This window comes from Gavia stellata, chromosome 4, assembly GCF_030936135.1.
Source record: "Gavia stellata isolate bGavSte3 chromosome 4, bGavSte3.hap2, whole genome shotgun sequence".
Lineage (NCBI taxonomy): Eukaryota > Metazoa > Chordata > Aves > Gaviiformes > Gaviidae > Gavia > Gavia stellata.
The window spans coordinates 75,251,165-75,272,413 of NC_082597.1; the positions used below are offsets into that span (position 1 = coordinate 75,251,165).

At 42.4% G+C, this 21,249-nt stretch overlaps 1 protein-coding gene across 1 annotated transcript; it reads left to right on the forward strand.

The window, feature by feature from the left end:
* The first annotated feature begins 8,790 nt into the window (after positions 1-8,790).
* Positions 8,791-19,553, forward strand: LDHB (lactate dehydrogenase B). The gene is made up of 8 exons (XM_059816415.1): positions 8,791-8,856; positions 9,757-9,888; positions 13,207-13,324; positions 13,836-14,009; positions 16,160-16,333; positions 17,636-17,753; positions 18,304-18,427; positions 19,202-19,553. Exons 2-8 carry the CDS (start codon positions 9,763-9,765, stop codon positions 19,367-19,369), a joined length of 1,002 nt encoding a protein of 333 aa, XP_059672398.1. The 5' UTR covers positions 8,791-8,856; positions 9,757-9,762; the 3' UTR covers positions 19,370-19,553.
* The last annotated feature ends 1,696 nt before the right edge of the window (positions 19,554-21,249 follow it).

Consider the following 21,249-nt stretch of genomic DNA (forward strand, 5'->3'; position numbering starts at 1 on the left):
ACAAACTGTCCAAGGAACAGGACCTTGCTCCACAAGAAGAGCCTCCACCAAGAGAACTGGCTGGCATACTTTCACAGTCTAACTGCACTGCCAAATTCTTTCTAGCATTGATGCAGTCTTAGCATTAGTGGAACTAGGAGAAAAGAGTTAGTGAAAAGAGTAACAGCAATAAGCAATGGATGAAGATAATCATCCATGCTCACGCAGCTTGTTCAGTTGCTCTTTAGAACTCATGACAGCAAACAATTACCTTGTACAAATAGGGACAGATGTTGAGTTCATTTATTACACAAAGCAACAATCAGGGACGTGGGGCTGCAAATGTCCTCATAATATACTTCCTATCATATGGCAAGACAATTGAATTATGTTTTGTACAAAGATGAAACAACTAAAGAGAAAGTGGAATGTAATCACTTTCGTGTATGTATTTGATTTGAAAGGTAAGCGCCACATCCCCAAGGAGATAGAATAGCTGCAATGATATTGAACATAATTTGTGTAATAATACAGGCAGATACAATACAATTTGAAATGTATTAAGCAGCATCATATATTCAATAATTTCAAATGGGAATAGTTTTGCAAAAGTGAGCGACTATAAGGTGCATCGACTGTTCTGAGGAAAAGTAAACAGTAAGTTTAGGGCATCATATAGTTTTAAGGGTTTTTAATCTTCGCACTGATGTAGAAATAAATAAATATGACAATCACTAAAGACAGCAATGAGTAGAGTGCCAATCTGTAACTAAAGGGAAGATGTGGAAAAAATGGGTTGATACCTATCACATAATGTTCACTAACTCTTTGTTTTCAGTTCTATGAACTTTTCAAAATAGCTGGGGTAAGGGCCTCCATCTTGCAGGCATAGAACCAGCCCAAGCAGGCAGAGCAGTCACAGTCAAGTTATAAAAGGATAAGACAATTCATGGTGACACAAAATGCAGTTTTTACCTGCTTTCAGAATGGCTTTCCTGAAAAATGGTTCCCTATGTTTTAACTTTCAAAATAAACCACTTCTAGTTGCACCTTTGTAAGCCAAAAGCCCCTGCCATCTAACATGCATGCACCCTTTTAAATCTATTCATTTTAATTACTATTGCAAGTCCCAATCAGTAAAACTAAAATCCAGGCAGGGTAAACGTCTACCTACTTTTGTTAGGGTGCTAAAAAGCAAATCAACAAATTCCAGGGAGCTTGTGACTTTCTGAACCTATCAAATCTCCTGCTGCCCACACACAGATGTCTCAGCGTTAGCTAGTAAGTTTACAACAACACGGAGATTTCAAGAGTACAAGCTAAATGCGCACAGTAAATCTCTGGCACATGCCAAGGAAAAAAATGTCACGGTTATCTAGCTGGTGTTAGCTGATACCGCTGCTGGGGCTGATTATGCTACTCAAGACAACTTACGATAGTTTATGTATATGAGTTATTATTAAGAAGTGTTGGAATTACAACACCGGGTACAGGAAGAGGTATTCACATAGACTAAATTTAGCTGAGTGAAGCTAATTCCCATCCCCAGCTCCTTCTGTAGTCTGGGGAATGTAAGCTTCTCTAGAAGGCAGCTCAGAGCACAAGCTTAATTTAGGTTGAAGTTACAGCAGAGGCAAAGAGCTGATTTAGTGTTTCTCAGCCACAACAAAGGGAAGGGACTCTCCTTGTGCCTGCTCATCCTGGCCCTTCTTGAGCTGTCTCTAGTGTTTGCTGGGCACTCCACTGAACCCAGGCAATTGGCTAATGAACAGAAAGCTACTTCAAGGAAAGAAAAGTGATAGTCTTCAGCTGATTTAATGAGCTGAACTGGCTCAGGAAGAGATTAGAGAAACATCAAAGCTGGTGGGGGCGAGGGATGAGCAGGGGTGGAGGGCAGCGCTTTGAGACTTGCCCATTCCCGCAGTGCTGAGCTGATCCTTTGACTGAGCTCTGCTGGGTAACTTCACCCTTGGCTGCCCTGTAAATGGAGAGCTTTAATGGTCGAAGTGGCATAAAGGAGTCCCTACACCCACACTGTGATTTCCCACTCCCGTTCTCATGCTGCTGTCACTGTTGTGGGGCTGGATAATGAACTGATACAAATGATCTCCCTGAAAACAGGGATTTGCTTTCGAGCCAGTGCAACCACAGCCATACAGATAGGGTGTCAGCAAACAGCGATGCAGAACTGGAAACTGCCAGCATGAGGCAAAAACATCTGAAGCTGGCTTAGCTTCTGAAGCCAGCGTCTCTTACTATGCCTTAAATCCCTTCTGGAGAAGTTTCTGCTGACTATGGTGGGGGGATGAAAATAGCTTGCCAAGCAAGAATTAGCATTTGGGAATACCCCCACCCCCCAGAAGCCTCTATTTATTCACTCACCATAACAGGAGGGGTTCAAGTCCCCTCTTCTGCAGTATCTCGCTTAGATGCAAGTCAGAAGGCCAAAGCTGGCAGTCTGCGTTACGTGCAGACAGCAGTGGGTGTCTGTGGTGAGTGAGGGGTGTCTGGAGAAGGTGGCCTGAGCAATGAGGACATGAGCTTTTCCTCCTACATCTTAAACTTGCTTTGGGGCTGACTTGCAGAACTGAGCAACAGTTTGTGTTTTGGCTTCTTTGCTTAGAAAACAGGGGTGTCAATATCCAAAATAATGGTACCTAGGTGGAGCCAGACAGTCAGAAAGCAATGTCTCCCGATCTCTGCTGGGTTGACCCAGCTTTGGAGCAATGAGCTTGCATTGCAATCCTCCAGGTCACATCACCAAATTCCAGCCATGAAGCATTTCACTGGCTCTTCTTTCAGTATATAGTAATGGTAGGTGCTAAAGGAAACAAGAGTTCCTCACAATAATTCAAAAGAATCGTAGAAATTATAAGAGGACACCTGTTAAATCCAAAACAAAGATAATTGTTACAGTTGTCCTAAAGCTCATGGCTCGCTTTGCTTTGCCTCCAGCATTACAAACCAAAGTGGAAACTTGATTGGTTGTAGATATGAGATATGGTTCACAGTTTAAAGAAGAAGATTCAAAATATGTCCATGAACATCTTACCTGATCTTTGTGTATCACTCTCTAGGACCACTACTGGAAAATGTAACCCCATTCACTTATTGTGAGACATGTGTCTGTCCTCACTTGCAGCAATGAATTTTTTCCCCTGCAAAACCCTTTAACCACAAGAACAGATTAGCAGAGTCAAGGGGCACTCAGGACACACAGCATAACCTTTCTTCTCAGAATGACACCGTGTGTGATTTTAAATGCAACAAGTTTTATTTTCACATGTTGAAAAGTCCCTAGTTTGAAACACATACGTTACAGAAAATGTTTCGAAGAGATCAACCTGGCATAGATACTTGAATACCTTCATGATGAAGTCCCCCCAGGCTAACAGAGTGCTGAGCTACCATGCCTTCTCCAAGGAGCAGCCCCTATGTTGCTGTCACTTGCCACCTCTCAGGACATATATTGGCCAGGTGAAATAAGCTGCGACTGCGGACACCCCAGGACTCTCCCCAGCATTCAGATATAGACTGACGCACTGCATCTGCCAACAGTTCTCTTCCCCCTCCCCATAAAGCCAACACCATTAAAGGTAGGATACTCCCCCACATCGCCTGATTGCTTTCTGCCAACTTCCATCAACAAATCTCTGCCACCACGAGTCCCCAGTGGGTTCAGTGCAGTGTGCCCTTTCTAGGCTTCACATGGGACTCAGCTGTAGCAGCGGAGCCAAACATTCCTCAGTACTGGGAAACGCATTAAACAATGCTCACTGGAAGCTCAGTTGTGTTCACAGTATTTTCCACAAAGCTTGCTCTGTGAACTGCAGAGCAGTATGGGTCCAGAGTGCAATATGGCAAAGGTTAGTTAAGATATCAATGGACACTTCCAAAAAAGGAGGGCGGTCAATCAACCTTGACCCTTAACATCAGCAATCTGCTTCAAAGACAGTGGCTGGAAGCCTGTGACTGTACTAGAGAGTATGGGCAGAAGTATGTTTCTGTAAAACAGGCAAAAATGCATTTGGTCTGTTGTCAGAATTACGACAATTTTTAACAAGGTAAATTGTGGGATGTCAAGGTGGAAGGAGAGATGAATCTGTTCTTTAGCAAAATTCAGCATAAGCGATGTCCAGACATGGGGGATTCAAATAGTATAGTACCTTCTCCAAGTACGACATGCGTACAAGGAAACCTGGAATCGACTCCAGAAGATGTAACAAGTCCTGCAATTGTGGAACTACTTCAGAAGTCATTAAAGAGATTATATGTGTTTCTATGTGAAGCACTACTGAAAAACCTACTATAATATAATACATTATACCATAGAGCACTACTATAAAAATCTTTGTATCAAGATAAATTGCAGTGGCATACATCACTCTTCAGGCAGATACGCTACTGTATGTCATTACAGGGGGTGATTGCACTAACGTAAAAAACTCTTCAGCATGAACATGGCCTCGCATTTGTGTCTGGAAAGGTGTTAGGTTGACAAAGCCGTATTCACTTATTCAGACATACAATGAACAAAATCCATACACAAAAATCTCAGGACTACTAAATTTTCTGAACAGTTAACCAATTCAAAGAACAGAAGTTGTCCTTATTGTGTGGAAATTCATCTACTGATAAAAATCACTGTCCGTATGTCATACAAGCTTTCAATTCTATATATTTTTGCTTGCATTTGGAAGGCATTGGCTAAATGGTCCTTGTGGAAGACAGACTTCTATTTACCCATGGATGGTGTACAAACTGGATTGTAACAGCATAGGAACTGTTTCAAAATATTTATTTGATAATTTAAAGATGAAATTAGAGAGGATCTTTGACAAAAATGGTCTAGGATATTCTTTCCTTTTTTCTTTTTCTTTAAGATTATATTTCACCAAGATACAGTTTAGTTGTTACAAACTGAGTGCTATTACTTCCGTAATTGCAAAATTTTATAACTATTTGTTTCCTCTGACATCAAAGGAATTCATTAAATGAGGTCATCACATTTCACTATGGTCCCAAACACTGAAACACAGACCCCACTCCACCATGATGCAGGTTTGCAGGAAGAAGCTCCATTTGTTCACTCACCATGAATCCCAGATAACACTTTCATGCTCAGCTTCCACATGCCTGTGTAATAAGCATTTGGAGATATTGGGGATACCTACACACAAGTGCCCCAAAATAGAGGGTAAATCAAGATTATTTTGAAAATGCAGGCTATTATGAGTTAATAAGAAAGGTTCATTTAAAGAGGAAAAGGTTTCCATCCTGTTACCTCTTCCACCAACACTAGGAACTTCAACCGCGAGTGATCACCGTGCAAACCAGTGCACACATGCATGTGAAGTATATCTGGGTTTTTTTATTAACTACATTGTAAAGCACTTAACTATTTTGAATGTGTTATCTGTATAACACTGTATAATCTTTAAGCAAAAATTAAACAGAAACTAGGCCCAATGCCAAAAACAAGGAATCATTCCTTCACATAAAGCTGGGGTAAAATAAGCTTGCAGAACTGCCACTCCAAGATAATTTTTCTTCATTGTGTTATGTATTTTCCCTTTGAATGGAAAATCCAGATGAATAAGCACGGAATTAAAATATAGGTGGACCAGAATTTTGATTCAGCATCTGCCAGCACTGTGTGTGCGTCAGCACTTCGTGATTTCCAGCAGATGAATTCAGCTCTCTGCATTTTGCAAAACTGGACCACTAATTCTTGTTTCTCCATTACAGCCATGTGAAATAATGAACATATCCATCCTGCAGTCTGATGACCTGATCTACCAGGTGTGACACAGTGACATAAGATCACCCTTTACCCTATGTTCTCCAGCCACCAGGCCTATATCCCATGTTCCTGCAGTGTAATGGTGTCCTTCACTTCCTAGGTTATATTCTTCATGATGTTTACTCCCTTAGGACTACAGCCATCATCAGACAATGGCCATCAGGCCATCAACATTTTGCTGTAGGAAAGGGTTCTATTAATAGAGTTTTTCAAGTGAGATTTCTGTCTCTAATCAGGTTTAATTGCAGTTTTGGAAAAAAGAAACAGCAGGGAAAGCATATCTACTTTCATGTGTTTTGGGAAGATGATGGGACAGATGCAAGTAGTGGAATATCTCAGACTTACCTAATTACAGACTTTGTATACAAACAAAAGTTAAATGTGATTAAAATGTACACACAAAAAAATGTTGTAATTGTATGAAGGTTACCAGGCAAATTTATTTAGACTGTGTCCCTTAACACTAGGGTTTGTTTTTCTGGAAAACTGCGCTTCATCAAAAATGCCAACGTTGCCAAACTAGAGTTGAACTTTGAGACTGTGACCTGTCACCAAGAGACTTCCCGTATGACCTTGGGGAGATCTTTTCACCTCTCTGTGCCTCAGTCCTCCACCGTCTGGAACAATAAATAAGTAAATAACTAAGAGCAGGAAGAGGGAACAATCTTCTTTCTTCTGCAGTCCTGCACCTGCCTTGTCTATTTAGATCACAAGCGCTTCAGGGAGGGGATTAAATACCCCATGCTTTTAACACTGCAAGCAAAACAAGGCCTGATCTAAAGGAGCGCCTAGGAGAGCTGTCGTAAGATATGGTACATGGTCTGGTCTGCCTTTAAAAGCTTAAGATCTTGCAAATAGGAAAGTAGCATTTTCCTCTCTATTTCGTTACAAATGCTACTATGATAATTGATTGTTGAATGCTCATAAGGAGAGAGAGGGATCCTGTCCAAAGACGAGATAATGCGGCGAACGCTCCTCACAACAGGCGCTGGTGGGACAACCACAGCCCCTTGGTGCTGGTTCAGGCATGAAAAAACCTTGCTCTGATCCTTCCCTAACCTTTCCTGTACCTTTTCTTCTCCCTTCCCCCTTAAAGTTCAGCTGTGCATGCTCCCGTTTTCATTATACAGGATAGACTTTCTTACCCTTACATTTCATTGTGTAACTATTATTTACCTCCAGCTCCCATTTCAGCTGTAGTTACCAGTCTTGAATTTATTTGCTTATAGCAAGTCGCTACCTGAAGTGCCACATGGATGGCTTAACTCATTCCTTTCCCTCCAGGGGACCCTTTGCAATGTCAAACAACGTAAAGAAGCGAAGTAGGTCGCGGTTATAAAGCCAGCCTGAATCTGTACTGCTGCCCGGAAAAGGAGGTTTCACCCTTTCCTCATCATTCATGCTTGCCATCTCTCTCGTGCTGGCACCAGCGTTTATTTGGCTGCTTGGTGAGCCAGAGGGAATTAATCCAGTTATTACTAACCTGGCAAAATACCTGGCAAAAAAATCAATAAAACCTTAAACTTGCCACAACAACAGAAAAAAAGGTAATCATAGCCTTAGACAGCCAGGGCTAGGCTCTCTGCCTAGTCACGTTTAACCCAGTGACTTATTTGCGAGAACTCTAGATCTACCGTTCTGGTTTCCCTCTCGTGAGAGAGTTAATCATGTGTGATGAGGAACCTAAAGCTTTCTTTTTTTCTCCCAGTGAAACTGGGAATGTGTACAATTCAGCGTTTTGCCTCTACTTTCTCCATTGATAGCTAAAAAAAGTGATGTTAGAGCGTTAGGAGAAAATATTCTTTGCTACTCTTTCTTATTTCACATGCATTGGTCCTGCAAGAATTTCAACAAATCACTTCCTCCCTGCTCAGCAACAGTGGGAAATCGTATGCCCAAAATTTCAGATGATCTATTCCATCGGTCAGAGGGAAGGCGTGTCGTGTCATCTGATTTTTACTCTTACTTACAGCGATGGATGTGCTTATGACTTTAACAGGCACAAAACTCCATTCACGCTCCATAAGGCTCATTCCGTAGGCCCTATGGAAGTGATGCTCTCCTGGGATATGGCAAATAGTCAGAGAGAGTGTGATATGGACAGGGCCGCAGCAGACACGGAGCGGGAGGAGGAGCGGTTGTGGCACTGCATCAGGTTACATTCCTTGTTCCTGCCAAAGCATGTGTGTGACTCCAGGCATGCCATTGTCCCATGGAGATTTGCTCAACCTCAAAAAATTCAGTCGAAGTCAGCTGCAGGGCAAAAACCAGAGAGCATAAAAATCAGGTACCACAACTTGAGCAACTTCGCCCCGGAAGATCACCTAAAATGCCTTATTTTTGCACAACATCCTGCTTCCAGTGATTCCTCTGCACGTTCCTTCTGGCCAAGTCTACGGCCCTGTGAAAGAGAGAAGGCGTCCCCACCTCGGAGCTAACTGTGAAGGCAAACCCAAGAGACGCTTGCGAGACCACCGGGCCCCGTGGCGGCCACCCCATGAGCAGTGCCCGGCCCGCAGTGCGGACGCCTACAGCACCGACCCACTGCCGCTGAACCGGGCCCCGGCCAGGGCCGCACGGCCGCTCCCGGCCCCGCCGGCTGGCCCCGGCCCGCCTCCCGACAGCATCGCTTCACCCGCCTGCGCGCCCTCCCGCCGTCTGCACGAAGGAAGGGGCGAGCCCGCGTTTCCCGCCCCCGTCAGGCGGCCGTGCAGCCGCAGCGCAGCGATGCCAAGGGACAGCAACGCCGGCCCCGTGCCGCCCCGGCCCGCCGGCGGGAACGGCCGCACGGCCCCGCCGCCGAGGCCGGGGGCGGCGGGGAGGGGTGAGCGGTGCGGGGGGGGCCGGAGGGGGGGGAGCCGGGGCGGGGCGCGGGCACCCTTGAGCCTCCGTCCTTGGTGGGGATTGAGCGCGGCGGCCGCCGCCTCCCCCGTGGCTCCGGGGAACGCCCAGGAGGGCGCGGCGGGGAGCGGCCCGGCCCAGGCCCGCCCCTTCCGCTGCGGAGCCCTCATTGACCGAGCCCCGGACGGCGGTGGGAGTGCTCCGCTCTCCTCTCCCCGCTCTGAGCCGTGTTGGTGGGTACGGGGAGAGCGGAGCTGGCGGGGTCTCGTCTCCGGGCTGGGGGGTGCTGGAGGGTCGCCCAGCCCGTCCTTCCGTTCCCCGGGCGGCTCGGGCCGGGCGCCTCCCCCCGAGGCCGAGCATCCCTGGGTGTCTGGGGCGGGGGGCGTTGGCTGGAGCCAGGCTGTGGGTCCTGAGGGTTTGGGGTGGGATGGCGGCTCCTGGCCCGGCCCCCGGCCGTGCGCAGAGACCCGCTGGGTGACCTCGTGTGCCGGCCCCGGCCCCTCGCTGGTCTGCGGCTGGCGGGGTGGGGGCGGTGCCCCCGGCTTGGGCGGGGAGGGAGGGAGGGAGGGAGGGGTGCGCGGAGGCACCGCGCGGGGCTCCGTGGGTTGAGCGAAGGGAGCCGCGGGGCCGGATGGAAACGAGCTGGGGAAATCGCAGCAGGCGTGCTGCTCCCCAGCTGGCTCGGGGTTTTATTCCTAGTCCCACAGCCCGCTGCCCTGATGGGCGCTTCGAAGAGAGGTGAATGCCGAAGAGCCATTAACGCAGGGGGTGTTTCTGCCTTCCGCGGGGAGGCTCTGGAAACTGCGAATGGAAGGACGTTCTGCTACGTGCTGCCAAAGTAGCCTCTGCCCCCCTTCAGCCCCTCGCTGGGCACCAGCCAATGCGGGGGGGATGGGAGCCAGAGCCCCGTGGCCAAGGAGGGGTGGGTGGGCTGGTGACTCCTGGGGGGGAAGGAGCCGTGGGAGCACGGGCAGCGTGCCTCTGTGCTGCCTTACGTAAACCGCCATCAGCAGCCACTTGCAGCACTTCATCGGCAAGTATCCGGCCGTGGCAGATGGCCTCTTCGATTCAGAGTGTGCCTTTCGGTTCCCTCTGGCTTGCTTTGGGCCAGATCTTTCCGTCTCTCCTTGCAGAACACCATGGCTACTCTCAAGGAGAAGCTGATGACGCCCATTGCCGCGGGAACCACAGTCCCGAACAACAAGATAACTGTTGTGGGGGTTGGACAGGTTGGGATGGCCTGTGCTATCAGCATCCTTGGAAAGGTACGGCTCAAGGACAACGTGCTCTTCAAGTTCCACTGCTGTAATGTTCTGCACTGCCTGTTTGTCTTAGCAAATGGTGGGAAATTCGGTAGGTTAGTATAGGAATGAATCATTTGCCGTTTGTGTAAGCAAGCAGTGACCTACACTGTTCGTGCAAGGCTGACCTCCCCATTCAGTTTCTCCTTGTTCTCTCACCTTTCCATCTGTGCTTAGCAATAAATCTCTCATTAGGCAGTTATTTTGCAGGCTGCTGGGGAAAATGTAGTGAGCAATGGCTCTGAAGCCCCTGCCAAACTTTTCTTCAGCTTTTTAGTTTTCTTATTCTTCTACAATAAAGCTGGAGTTTGCTTTTTATTCTTTCAATGCGTATGTGCTGCAATAACTAAAAATACTGCTGTCCCCTTCAGTAGACCTCTTTATTTTTCTTAAGCCCTTGTTGCTTGGCTATATGACTTTATTGTTTCCAGAGAGGTTTTAGCTAGTTTTCCAAAAACTAAAAATAGAGGGTTAGACTTAGAGGTTATTCTGACTTTTCCTGTTACTGGTTTTCTGGGGTTTTTTAGGCAAATCTCATGTTGCAGTCTTTGAGCAAAGCAAAGGCTTGTTATATAATAAGGATCTTTTGTACTTTGCCCTTTGTTTTTAGAGAATATTGTGAATTACTTAAATTTTATTCCTCTTACACTTTTTTTAAAGACAAATGGGAGCTGCAGATCTTTTTTAAAAAAAAAAAAAGGCATAAGGAGATATGCCCTATCCACTTGCAGGGGCAGATCTTAAATCAAGTAGCTCACAGTGAGATCAAAAATCTTTCATGTACTATTAAACTAGCTGTATGTATTTGGAGATGATCCTTCTTCTACCTATTACCTTGAGGATGCATGTTTTAAATTACTGGGTTTTAAATAATTAAAAAAATTTTTTAAGAGTTTTCACTTGCTGATGTTCATGAGCCTTGTGAGCAAGAAAAACTGACAGTAAGAAAAGACTGCAGTGAACCGAAGTACTGATGTGAAAGTAACAAATAGTTTTTAAGACTATATAACTAAAGGAGAAATTTAATGGAAAAACAATGACAGTTCATTTTAGGTTTTTATATTTTAAGCAGATGTTTGCCTCTTGTGGTCTGAACTCCTTTGTTTTTTGAAGGAGTACTGTAACCTGTAAGGTTGGTAGTGAGGGAGTCAGATGAAGTTACTGTGAACTTCACTACAATCCAGCATCCATCTGTGTTTAATACGCTGCTCTAAGCAGGATCAAATTGTACTTTCAGAAATCTAGGCACAAAGTTTTACTGTTAATGAGTTGTATGTACCAAACCTAGAATAAAAACTGGTTTTAAATTTTTCAAGCTTGGATTATGGCATGAAGTTTATTTCAGCCAGGCTTCTGTTCTCTCTTTTTCTTTCTCACAAGTATAAGCTGCAGTATAAAACATTTTTACGACAAACCCATCTGATTTGTGTCACCAAATTAGAGGCGGCTTTGACTTGTACAAGATGGTTGGCTCCCCAAGATGTCTTTGTTAAACAATGGCATAAAACTTTGTACTGAATTTCCTATACTTAATATGTAGATGCAGCTGAGTTTTAGATGGCTTTGAAATTGTAAAATTAAACAGTGTGATAATACTAATTTCAGTTTACTGGTGTTGTATTAATATAAATTTGGATAACACTAAAACTTCCATGTTGGTTATTTTTAGCTCCCTCTCAGTTAGAAAGAAGTCACTGATGTTGCCATACTGTTTTAGCAAAGAAAATACCTCCACAGTCACTGAGAATATTTTAAGCTGCATTTGGTGATTGTGTACACTTTATTAGCACACACAGGAATGATGAGCTGAAATCTTCCCTAGGCAACACTGATGCAAATTCATGAAGTTAGTCATTGGAGTTATTCAGGTGCTCTTCAGTTTCAGTGAGAACTGGCTCCTTGAACCTGCTGAGTCTGGTGAATATTGATTACAAGGTCTAGACTGAAAGTCCCATATTGTTAGATTGTGTATAAATCTATCCATAATCACACATGTGCACATGTTAGTTTTTCAAATTCTGATTACACTAACTTCTTCATTTAACACCAGTGACTTCAGTTAAGGATACTTTTTCATAATGTTTAAATAACTGAGACTTGAATTTTACCCTGCAGACTATTTTGAGAACAGAGCAAGTGCAGATACAGATTCTTACGGTTTTCCTTCAGCAGTTGATCAAATCAGTTGTGAAAAGAAACCATGCAGAAAAGCAGTAAACTCTAACATGATTTTAAAGTATGAAATTAAAAACTTAAGTATGGCTGCTGTTAAATACATTTTTCCACAGGAAAAATAGTGCATATTGTTGCTGCATGTTTAAAGTAGTTTAGCTGATGCTAATAATTAGTATTTCCATGTGAAATAATGAGTGTTACCTTTTTGTATAAAAGCAGACAAAGAAGCTTCTTGCAATAGTATTTTCAATAGCATAAAAATGGCTTAACTGCTTTCAAGTGGTGTGTAGATACCTAGGAAAATAGAGAGAAGTAGTAATTTGAATCTCAGTATAATTTACTGAATGATAAGGCTTTAAGGATAGTAGAATTTACAAGGGTAGTAAACACTTCTGTCAAAAGGCAGTAAATCTTTGCATTACAGCAGAATGCCTTTTTCTTCCACGCCCATATTTCACTGTTTTCCTGTTCTGAGACTATATGACATTGTCTCCCAACTTAACCTGTCTGGACAACAAGCATATGTGGCTAAATCTGTTCTGCAAAGTAAATAAAATGTAGTAGCTCTTAAAATTAGGTAAAGAATCTGTTTCTTCTTGATACTATTTCTAGTATTGAGGAAAATAAGGCTGTTCCCATTCTATTTTTTGTGAAACAAATTGATTGAAGGAATATTATAAGAGAATACTTATTTGATAATTATGTGGTGTATTAGGTATTTAAATATTTAAAACAGGCCTATTTGCTGGATAGATTTAGAGGGTTTGTTATGACTGAAAGATGCAGCTTTTTTCCTAAGATAATAACTAAATCATGAAGTGCCTTACTAGCAAAGGGTTAGCTGTGCATTCAAACTCCCCACAAATAATACCTTTTTTGGAAAGTCTGAACGAATTTTATGAACCTGTGCTGTAGTAGCCTCTGACTTTGTTACTGTGAGATACATCAGAACACCAAGACAGCGCTGTCCTACTGGTCTACCTTTGGAGAGGAGATGCCTTCAGATGTGTAACATGTTATTTCAAAATGTAATATAGCTCACTCAGGCAACTTTTTAAAATGAAAGTTAACTGCTTTATTGACTCCTTCAGATTTTGTTGTTTTCAGGGTCTTTGTGATGAGCTTGCTCTGGTTGATGTTTTGGAAGACAAACTAAAAGGAGAAATGATGGATCTACAGCATGGGAGCTTGTTCCTTCACACTCACAAGATTGTGGCAGACAAAGGTGGACTTCAGTTTCTTTTATTTAATACTGATATTCTGTGAATTTGCTTAATAGTGGAGCATTAGTTGTGTAATCCTAAAGAACTCCAAGGATTTGTCATTGAGAAGTTAAAGTGTATGAATTGGGATGAGAGTTCAGATGAACACCATAACAATGGGGGTGGCTCTTAGTCTGGGCTTTCTCTTTCATCTCTAATGGCCGCAATAGGTTTGTTGAGTAAAATTGATTTTAATGAAACTCTAGTACCTCTTTGATGTAAAAGAAATAGTATTATATTTGGATAGTGGAAATGAGATTTGGAGCGGTTGAATGTATGCTCAAGACCCACGTATTGATATATCAGGACATTGTAAGAGATGGTGCTGGCTTTAATATATCTCATGTTTTTTTGCATTTGAATGTATGCACAGTGGAGAAACTACCCATAATACCTGTGTGAACACAATGCTATTGAAATTAGTGATAAGTCTATTTAACATGTTCTGTATCTTCTCCCCATGCTCTGTTGTAGACTATGCTGTCACAGCCAACTCTAAGATTGTGGTAGTAACTGCAGGCGTTCGTCAGCAAGAGGGGGAGAGTCGTCTCAACCTGGTTCAGAGGAATGTGAATGTCTTCAAATTCATCATTCCTCAGATCATCAAATACAGCCCCAACTGCACCATCCTGGTGGTTTCCAACCCAGGTAAGGCAATCTTTTCCTTGAACACTTAAAAATTCTATTTGCCAGAGAACTAGTGTTTTATTTTATCAATCTTCTCAACTACAAATTGAATGCTGAAAATTAATAGCTTTGTGTGGACATCTGCCATGTAGTTGCTAACAGCAGAATACAAACAAATGTTCTGTACTTTCCGATGCTCTCTTTATTCAGAACTTCTCATGGTGTCTATATTTTAAAAGCATGCCTCATGGTAAATGCTTCAGTTCTTTACATACTTTGGCTTAAGCAGTAGGTAGTTTAAAATTTTTAATCTCTAAAGGAGACATCCATTTTGCTTTTAAAGTGTTAGTAAATCATAGCTTTCTTCTGTGTCTGGATATGATATGGCCGTTTTTCAGGATGAAGAACTTACCCTATAGTCTTAGCTATATTTTCAGGAAAAAGAGTTTGCATGCTGAAGCCTGTGGCAGGGGAAAGGCTAACTGTACTACATAGTTTAGTTAGATTGGAAAAGATTTAGTTATAACTGATTACACATATTTATGTGCTCACTTGCAAGCATCTCATTGCACTGGGGCAGCTTGGATATTTGGATGTCTAAAGCTGACTGTAAATGTTCTGATATGCTTTGTAGGGTGTCTCTGTAGAGCTATCTTTTCTTGATTCAAAATCTGAGTGAAGCCATTACTACACAACCCTGGCAATGAAGTGACACTGCTTTTAAAGATGACTTGGCAGAGTCAAAACAGTGCATGTAAAACTAGCAGTGCAGCTGGTGGTTGAGTAATTAGCTGGTGTACAATTAGTACTACTGAATACCAGTGTACTGAGCAAGTGGCTACTCTGCAAGTACAATAACTTCCGGCAATTTTAAACACTTATCTAAAAATCTGCATCAAAGATCGAATTGTTCGTGTTCTAGCAAGGCTGAATTTAAACTATAGATGTCTCTCCAGTAGAGCAGCTGCAGGAGGAGAATTGCATATTGCCTTTTCAGAATTATTTTTATAATGCTTTGTTTTCTCAATGTGCGGAATTCTGTCCACTATTCTTAAATAGTGGAAGTTATTGTAAGCCCATTAGAAGGGACTTCAGGGGTGTCTGCTGGATGTGTTGGTGTGTGACCCTGATGTCCTTCCCTGTTTAGCTTCCTCAGATCTGTCTGGGCTCTAGCTCAGATGGCACTGTCCGCAGCCTGTCCTGAGTGGAAAGCCCTACTGTAGGCAAACGATGAGATTACAAAGCAGCACTCAAAGTCTGCGTGCATGTCTCAGCACCTGACTCAAAAGCCAGACTGTCCAGAGCAAATGTAGCTGTTTGATAGGGAAGTGCTCTGCAGTCTGTACAGATTACTGTGATCCTGGCAGGAACGGTCTCAACTGAAGCTGTAGGGAAACTATGCCTGACGAGCATGCCACTTGTAACAGCAAGGTGTGAACTGTACTGAGATGACATGCTTTTAGTGCCTGAGCAGAACAAATGATGCATTTCAGATCTATAGACACAAATATATTCCCTCCTGAGAACTGGCTGGCTTTTTAGAGTTTTGGAGCCATAATTGATTATTGCAGCCTGTTTACTCTCTGCTCACATGCTTCTCTCTGCCCCAACTTAGGTCTGTTTTTTTCTAAAACTGTATTTTTAGAGCCACATGCAGCCAAAGCATAGAGCTCACCTGGCTTTTTATGCTGCAGAGGTAATTAGTGCAGAAACTGCTTAATGCACAAATCTGTTTCAAGAATGAACCTGAAGTAGTTACCAGCTAGAAACAGAGTATGTAAGTCTCAAAACACGTTTCAATTGCTTTACCTCTTATTGTGATGATGAAGTGGAAGGTAACGTTACTTCAGAAAACTGCTTGAATGTTTTAGCCATATGAAGAGTTCCGTCCCAATTCTGGATGCTCTAGGGGTTTAGCTGTGACAAAAAAGTGCCTCCAACTTTAGCTGGTGGGACTAAATACCCTAAAAAGACCTTCCTCAATTTTTTGAACAGTAGCTAGATGGGTCCTAAATTTCAAGCAGTCAGACACCAAATAGTCAGACCTAAAATACTGTGACCAATGAGCCCAACTGTTTTGAGTCCTCCTGATTGCCTACAACAAAGTAATTGTTGGAGCATTCTTGGTGTATGTGAATAGTTTCACTTACTGTGCGTGTTTTTCTTTTCAGTGGATATATTAACCTATGTCACATGGAAGCTGAGTGGCCTGCCAAAACACCGTGTGATTGGAAGTGGCTGCAATCTAGACACAGCTAGATTTCGCTATCTGATGTCTGAGAGACTTGGTATCCACCCAACCAGCTGCCATGGCTGGATCTTGGGAGAACATGGCGATTCTAGTGGTAAGGAGCAGTTCTGACCTCCTTGGGAATAAGCAGTACAGTGTTAGAGGTTGAGACCGGGGAGCTGTTACGAAACTCTGAAAGAACAGATGCAGCTGAGCTTGAGTAACTAGCACTTTGCTGTATTTTTATAAAGATTAGAGTTGAGACAAGTCCAGGAAATCTAGCTATACTTTTTTAATAAAAGTGATTGTGGCTGTATGATTAAACCCTGAACTGGAAAGGCCAATTTTGTTAGCTAAAGTTGTGTCCTAAAGGCTACAGCTTACTACTTCTGTTTATCCTCAGTTTTTGGAGTATCATAATAGTCTGCAGCACTGTTCTCCTCTGAAAGCAGTATTAGCTCATTAGGTCAATGGCAGAGCTTGTTGCAAGGAGAAAAAGCTAGCAATTGAGATTCAGGATAATAAAATTATTCCTTACCTCATTTTGTGACTTTTCTCCATACTGTTTAAAAGCAAAGATAGTTTTAAAACCATGTGAAAACGAAGAAGCTTATTTGTCTTAATTCAGTTCATGTATTTCAAATCTGAAATGATGCAGCAGAACATCTGTGTAGATTGGGACTGCTTTATATTTTAGTGTTGTGTATTTCTAAGGGGGCCACCTCTTCAATGTCCCATTGCACTTGATCAAAGTACAGTGAAAACTGTTGTTGCTCAGGCACTGAAGCCAACCCTACACTGTAATGAAAGAGCTTGGCTGAACGTACACAGAGCTCGTTTTGCTTCAGTGTTACAGCTGCTTTTGCTTTGAAGTAACTATTTCCTAGTTACTTCACAGCAACAGAGAATAAATCTGCAGGTAAGCTTCCAGTATGAAGGGAGATGTGCAAATTCATCTCTTGATATTCTAAGTTTGCATATTGCTACCCTGTTATTCAGGGAAATAAAGAGTAGAATTCTTGAAGACTGACCCTAGTACTGATTAGTGGGACAACAAATAATGCTTGCTGCAATTTTTGAGTAAAATTAGTTTTTAAAGGCCGAACAGCTAAAATGTGCCTTTTTGCTAGAATTTGAGGTTTCTGACTTCAAAAGTAGCTGCCTACACCTTTCAAGGACTGAAAGTTCTGTTCTTCATGTGTTGTGATTGACTTGTTAAAGTGTCAGTACTAAAATAGTCTCGTATTTGACCCCCAGAGTTCTCAGAATTAACTGTAGTTAAATGAAAACTTAAAATCTGTCTCAAACATTATTGTGGTTCTGGCTACTACTACTTTGTTTTCAGTTCTCTTACATAGGAAAAGTGGAGGGGGAGTCACTAAGTGCTATTAAAACTTATGTCCTCTCTCTGTTACAGTGGCTGTTTGGAGTGGAGTTAATGTGGCAGGCGTTTCTCTTCAGGAGCTGAATCCTGCCATGGGAACTGACAAAGATAGTGAGAACTGGAAGGATGTCCACAAGCAAGTGGTTGAAAGGTACAGTGACTTGAGGAATAAGGTGGATATATGTGATGCTGAAAATAGCTAGTCTGCACGCTGCCTCCTTGTCACTGCCTCTCCATTCTGCTGCAGCTTTCATGCCCTTTTACTTAGAGGGTTGCACAAGTAAGTGGAACTACTGGTTTAAACACAGGATGTGTGTAGATAGTGCATGGCTTTGCCTCCAAATGCTTACCTATTCAAAATGCACTCAGAATCATTGTGCCACTGACTTGAATAGAGAATTTGTTCAGTTGTAGGTGTCTAGTTTTCTACTTAATGCTAAGAACTCTTCATAGATGGAAGCTATTTTTCCTGTGAGAACAATAGGGCTTCTTTATTATACATATGGGATAATGTAGCATTTATACTTTATCCTCTAATGCTGAAATACATAACTTTTACTTTGTTTTAATTACAGAACTTACAATGCGTCACAGGAGTTTCAGATTTCTTTAAATGGGAAACATTCATTCATCTTAAGGCTTAGCATTCAGACAGTGTCTTGAAGATATCTTAATGCAACTGTATTTCAATATTTCCTTAGTGCCTATGAGGTAATCAGACTTAAGGGATACACAAACTGGGCCATTGGCCTTAGCGTTGCTGACCTCTGTGAGACCATGCTGAAGAACTTGTGTCGGGTTCATTCAGTCTCAACACTGGTAAAGGTAAGAAGTGGTGCCTGATTGGATGATCTAGTTCATTTTGTTGTTATGGAAAAGCTAAATAGTCTCAATTAGCAAGGTGCTGAACAAAGGAAGCTTTCAAATACTACTTTGAGTTTTAAATGGGAGCTTACTATTGCAATTTTTCTAGCCTGACCTCTTAGCCTACCCTTCTCACACGTATGGAGCTCATACTAAGTTTGCCATACTCTACCCAATGTTGTACTACCCTTGTGTAAAGTTTGCCATGTGTGGCATGCAGATTCATTAAAAGGAAGTTTCAGTGCAAAAATGGAAAACTTCATGGAGGCCCAGCTGCAATTCCATGAACTACTGCCTAGCAAAGGTGCTCGGGAAGAGAGCTGTGTCCTTTTATTGCTGGTGTAACTGGCTGCATCTAGTCTGCACCAGCTGTATAACCTCTGGTGCAGCAAGGACTCTGAGCAGGCTGAACTTACTGCTTCCTCTATAGTCGGAAAAAAGGCCTGCCCTAATCCTGTGTCCCTGAATTTTGTCAGCTACTTGCTGTATATAAATGAGGGTTTTGAAGGTGGGGTTTCTGAAATCTGCCATCTCAGTATTGCCAATCACTTGGTCTAAAATAGCTCTGCACTTCTTACTTTCTTCAAATACATTGTGAGTGAAAATTGAATTTTCTGCAGGCTTCAAAATGGTAAAGCATTAAACTCTGCTTTCAGAAGACTTCCTGCTATATAAACTAAAAGCAGATCTGGGGTGATGGGCTCATGTCTGAGTGATCTCTCCTGTTTGTGGCAGGGCATGTATGGCATTGAGAATGACGTCTTCTTGAGCCTTCCTGCTGTCCTAAGTGCCTCTGGATTGACAAGTGTGATCAACCAAAAGCTGAAGGATGATGAGGTGACTCAGCTGAAGAAGAGCGCGGATACATTGTGGAACATCCAGAAAGATCTCAAAGACCTGTAACTCATGAATGTTAGATTCCAGCAGTAGAAAACCAGCATGTTGTGTGCAAATGTGGGCCCTACTCACTATACATCTCTATGGTTAACATTTAATGCTCTTCCAGACTGAGCTTTGTCCACAGTAGCTAAACTTATGCTTGCTGTAACGCACAGACCTTATGAACAAATAAAGCAACTTTCAGGCATGTTTTGTTGTCCTAGTAATTTATTGTTGGTATTTAAATTATCTAGCTTACTCTGGCATTCTCCTTTAATGTTTGCCACAGACTACATGGAAGTGTAGACACATGTCCTTTCAAAAGGTTAGAAACAATGTAGTAATCACCTGTGGTGGGATTTCACTAATACAACCTTCCTGGAAGCCTTTTCTGTATGACTTAGTTTCAATCCAGATACAGACTAAGTGTAGTTGATTGCCAGACTTGTTTCTGATACAGTACTTCCTATTTTTGACTGATGGGTACAGGAGATGGAATGGGGATTTGCCGCTAGGCCACCTGCCAAAAATACGTCAATATTAAGAATTCTGTATGCTGCTGGCCTAGAAAAAGTGTCATGTAGATCCTTCTCTCTTCTAGATTCAATTCTTTGCCTGTTATTGGTGTCTAGTTTTCATAATGCTTAGGACAAACATCATTCTTTTCTATTTGATTACCAAAATCCAAAGGTTTTTTAGAGTTAAAGACAAGTCCCATAGTAATCTTGATAGAACAAGTCAAATTGGGCCTTTAATATCTAAATTTCAGCATGATTGTTTCACAAGTGCTTATATACTTGGGGAGGGGGGGACAACAACACATTTAAAAATCCTGAAGTTTTATTTCTTAATCACTTACAATTACGGAGTAGATATTAATCTACTAATAGCCAGTACTTGCTTAGCATGCCTAGAACTGCTCAACCTAAATGTCTAGGGGACAAATTATCAAATCCATCTATCTTGTATCATATTCAGGGGCCTGTAAGTCTTGTTTCATCACAAATGGTCTGAGAGTAAGTTGGAGCAATTTAAAGGCCTTTTCTGGCTCCATTAAAATGCTTTGAGTAGTGGACTAAACACTTTCACAAAAAATAGCTTAATTTTTGTAGCTCCTTTTAAAAGATTATGCAAGTCCTGTCATTGCAAGATAACCGCTATCCTGTGATTTAATAAGTGTCATGTAGTTAGTGAAATACCATGTATAGAATGCTGGTGCCAGCATTATTTACAAAGGATATCCCAGGGAGACTTTAGGAGATGTTTTATTTTCTTTGCAGGCTAAATGTGAGACTTGTTTACTGATAGGAGAGGGAAAATTAGTGTCCCTGCTTTCATAACTTGGTGTGGAGATCTTACTGGCAGGCTTTCCATACCTGTATAGATTAGCTTAAGTTCCTGCTAAGAACTTTTTGTGATCAGTTGTCATGAGATAAATGGCATAAGCTGTTTGCAGGACATACCCAACAGCAATTTTCACCTGAATATATTTAGCTGGCTACCTCAGTTCCTTCCTTGCTTTGGTCTCAGTTAATGAAATAATGTCCCACAACATAGCTTTTAACTATCTTGCAGCATTCTTGAGACTGATGTGCATGAAGAGGCATCAGTTGTCTTAGAGAACAGGGAGTTGTCTTAGAGAACTTTTCCCTTCTGATAGTGAATCTTGATGTTTTTAAAGATCACTCAGCTACAATAAAATTGGGTTTTGACCCCAATTGCATCAGTGTGCATTCCTCACCCATTAAAGTGTAGGGTCATACCTTGTTCTGTGGTCAGTAAACTGAGACCTAAAGTAGGTTGGGACATCTTGAAAGGAATGTGGTAATTGGTGCCCAAGCTGGGAAGCTACTGTCATCTTGTGTCTGTCAACTACTCCTTCAATCTCTTCTGAGTCCACAGAG

Bases quoted from the DNA above. Each gene is read 5' to 3' on its own strand.
- LDHB (XM_059816415.1), top strand. From the start codon at position 9,763: ATGGCTACTCTCAAGGAGAAGCTGATGACGCCCATTGCCGCGGGAACC. The intron at 14,010-16,159 runs GTAAGGCAATCT...TTTTCTTTTCAG, and splicing joins CCTGGTGGTTTCCAACCCAG to TGGATATATTAACCTATGTC. The intron at 18,428-19,201 runs GTAAGAAGTGGT...TGTTTGTGGCAG, and splicing joins CAGTCTCAACACTGGTAAAG to GGCATGTATGGCATTGAGAA.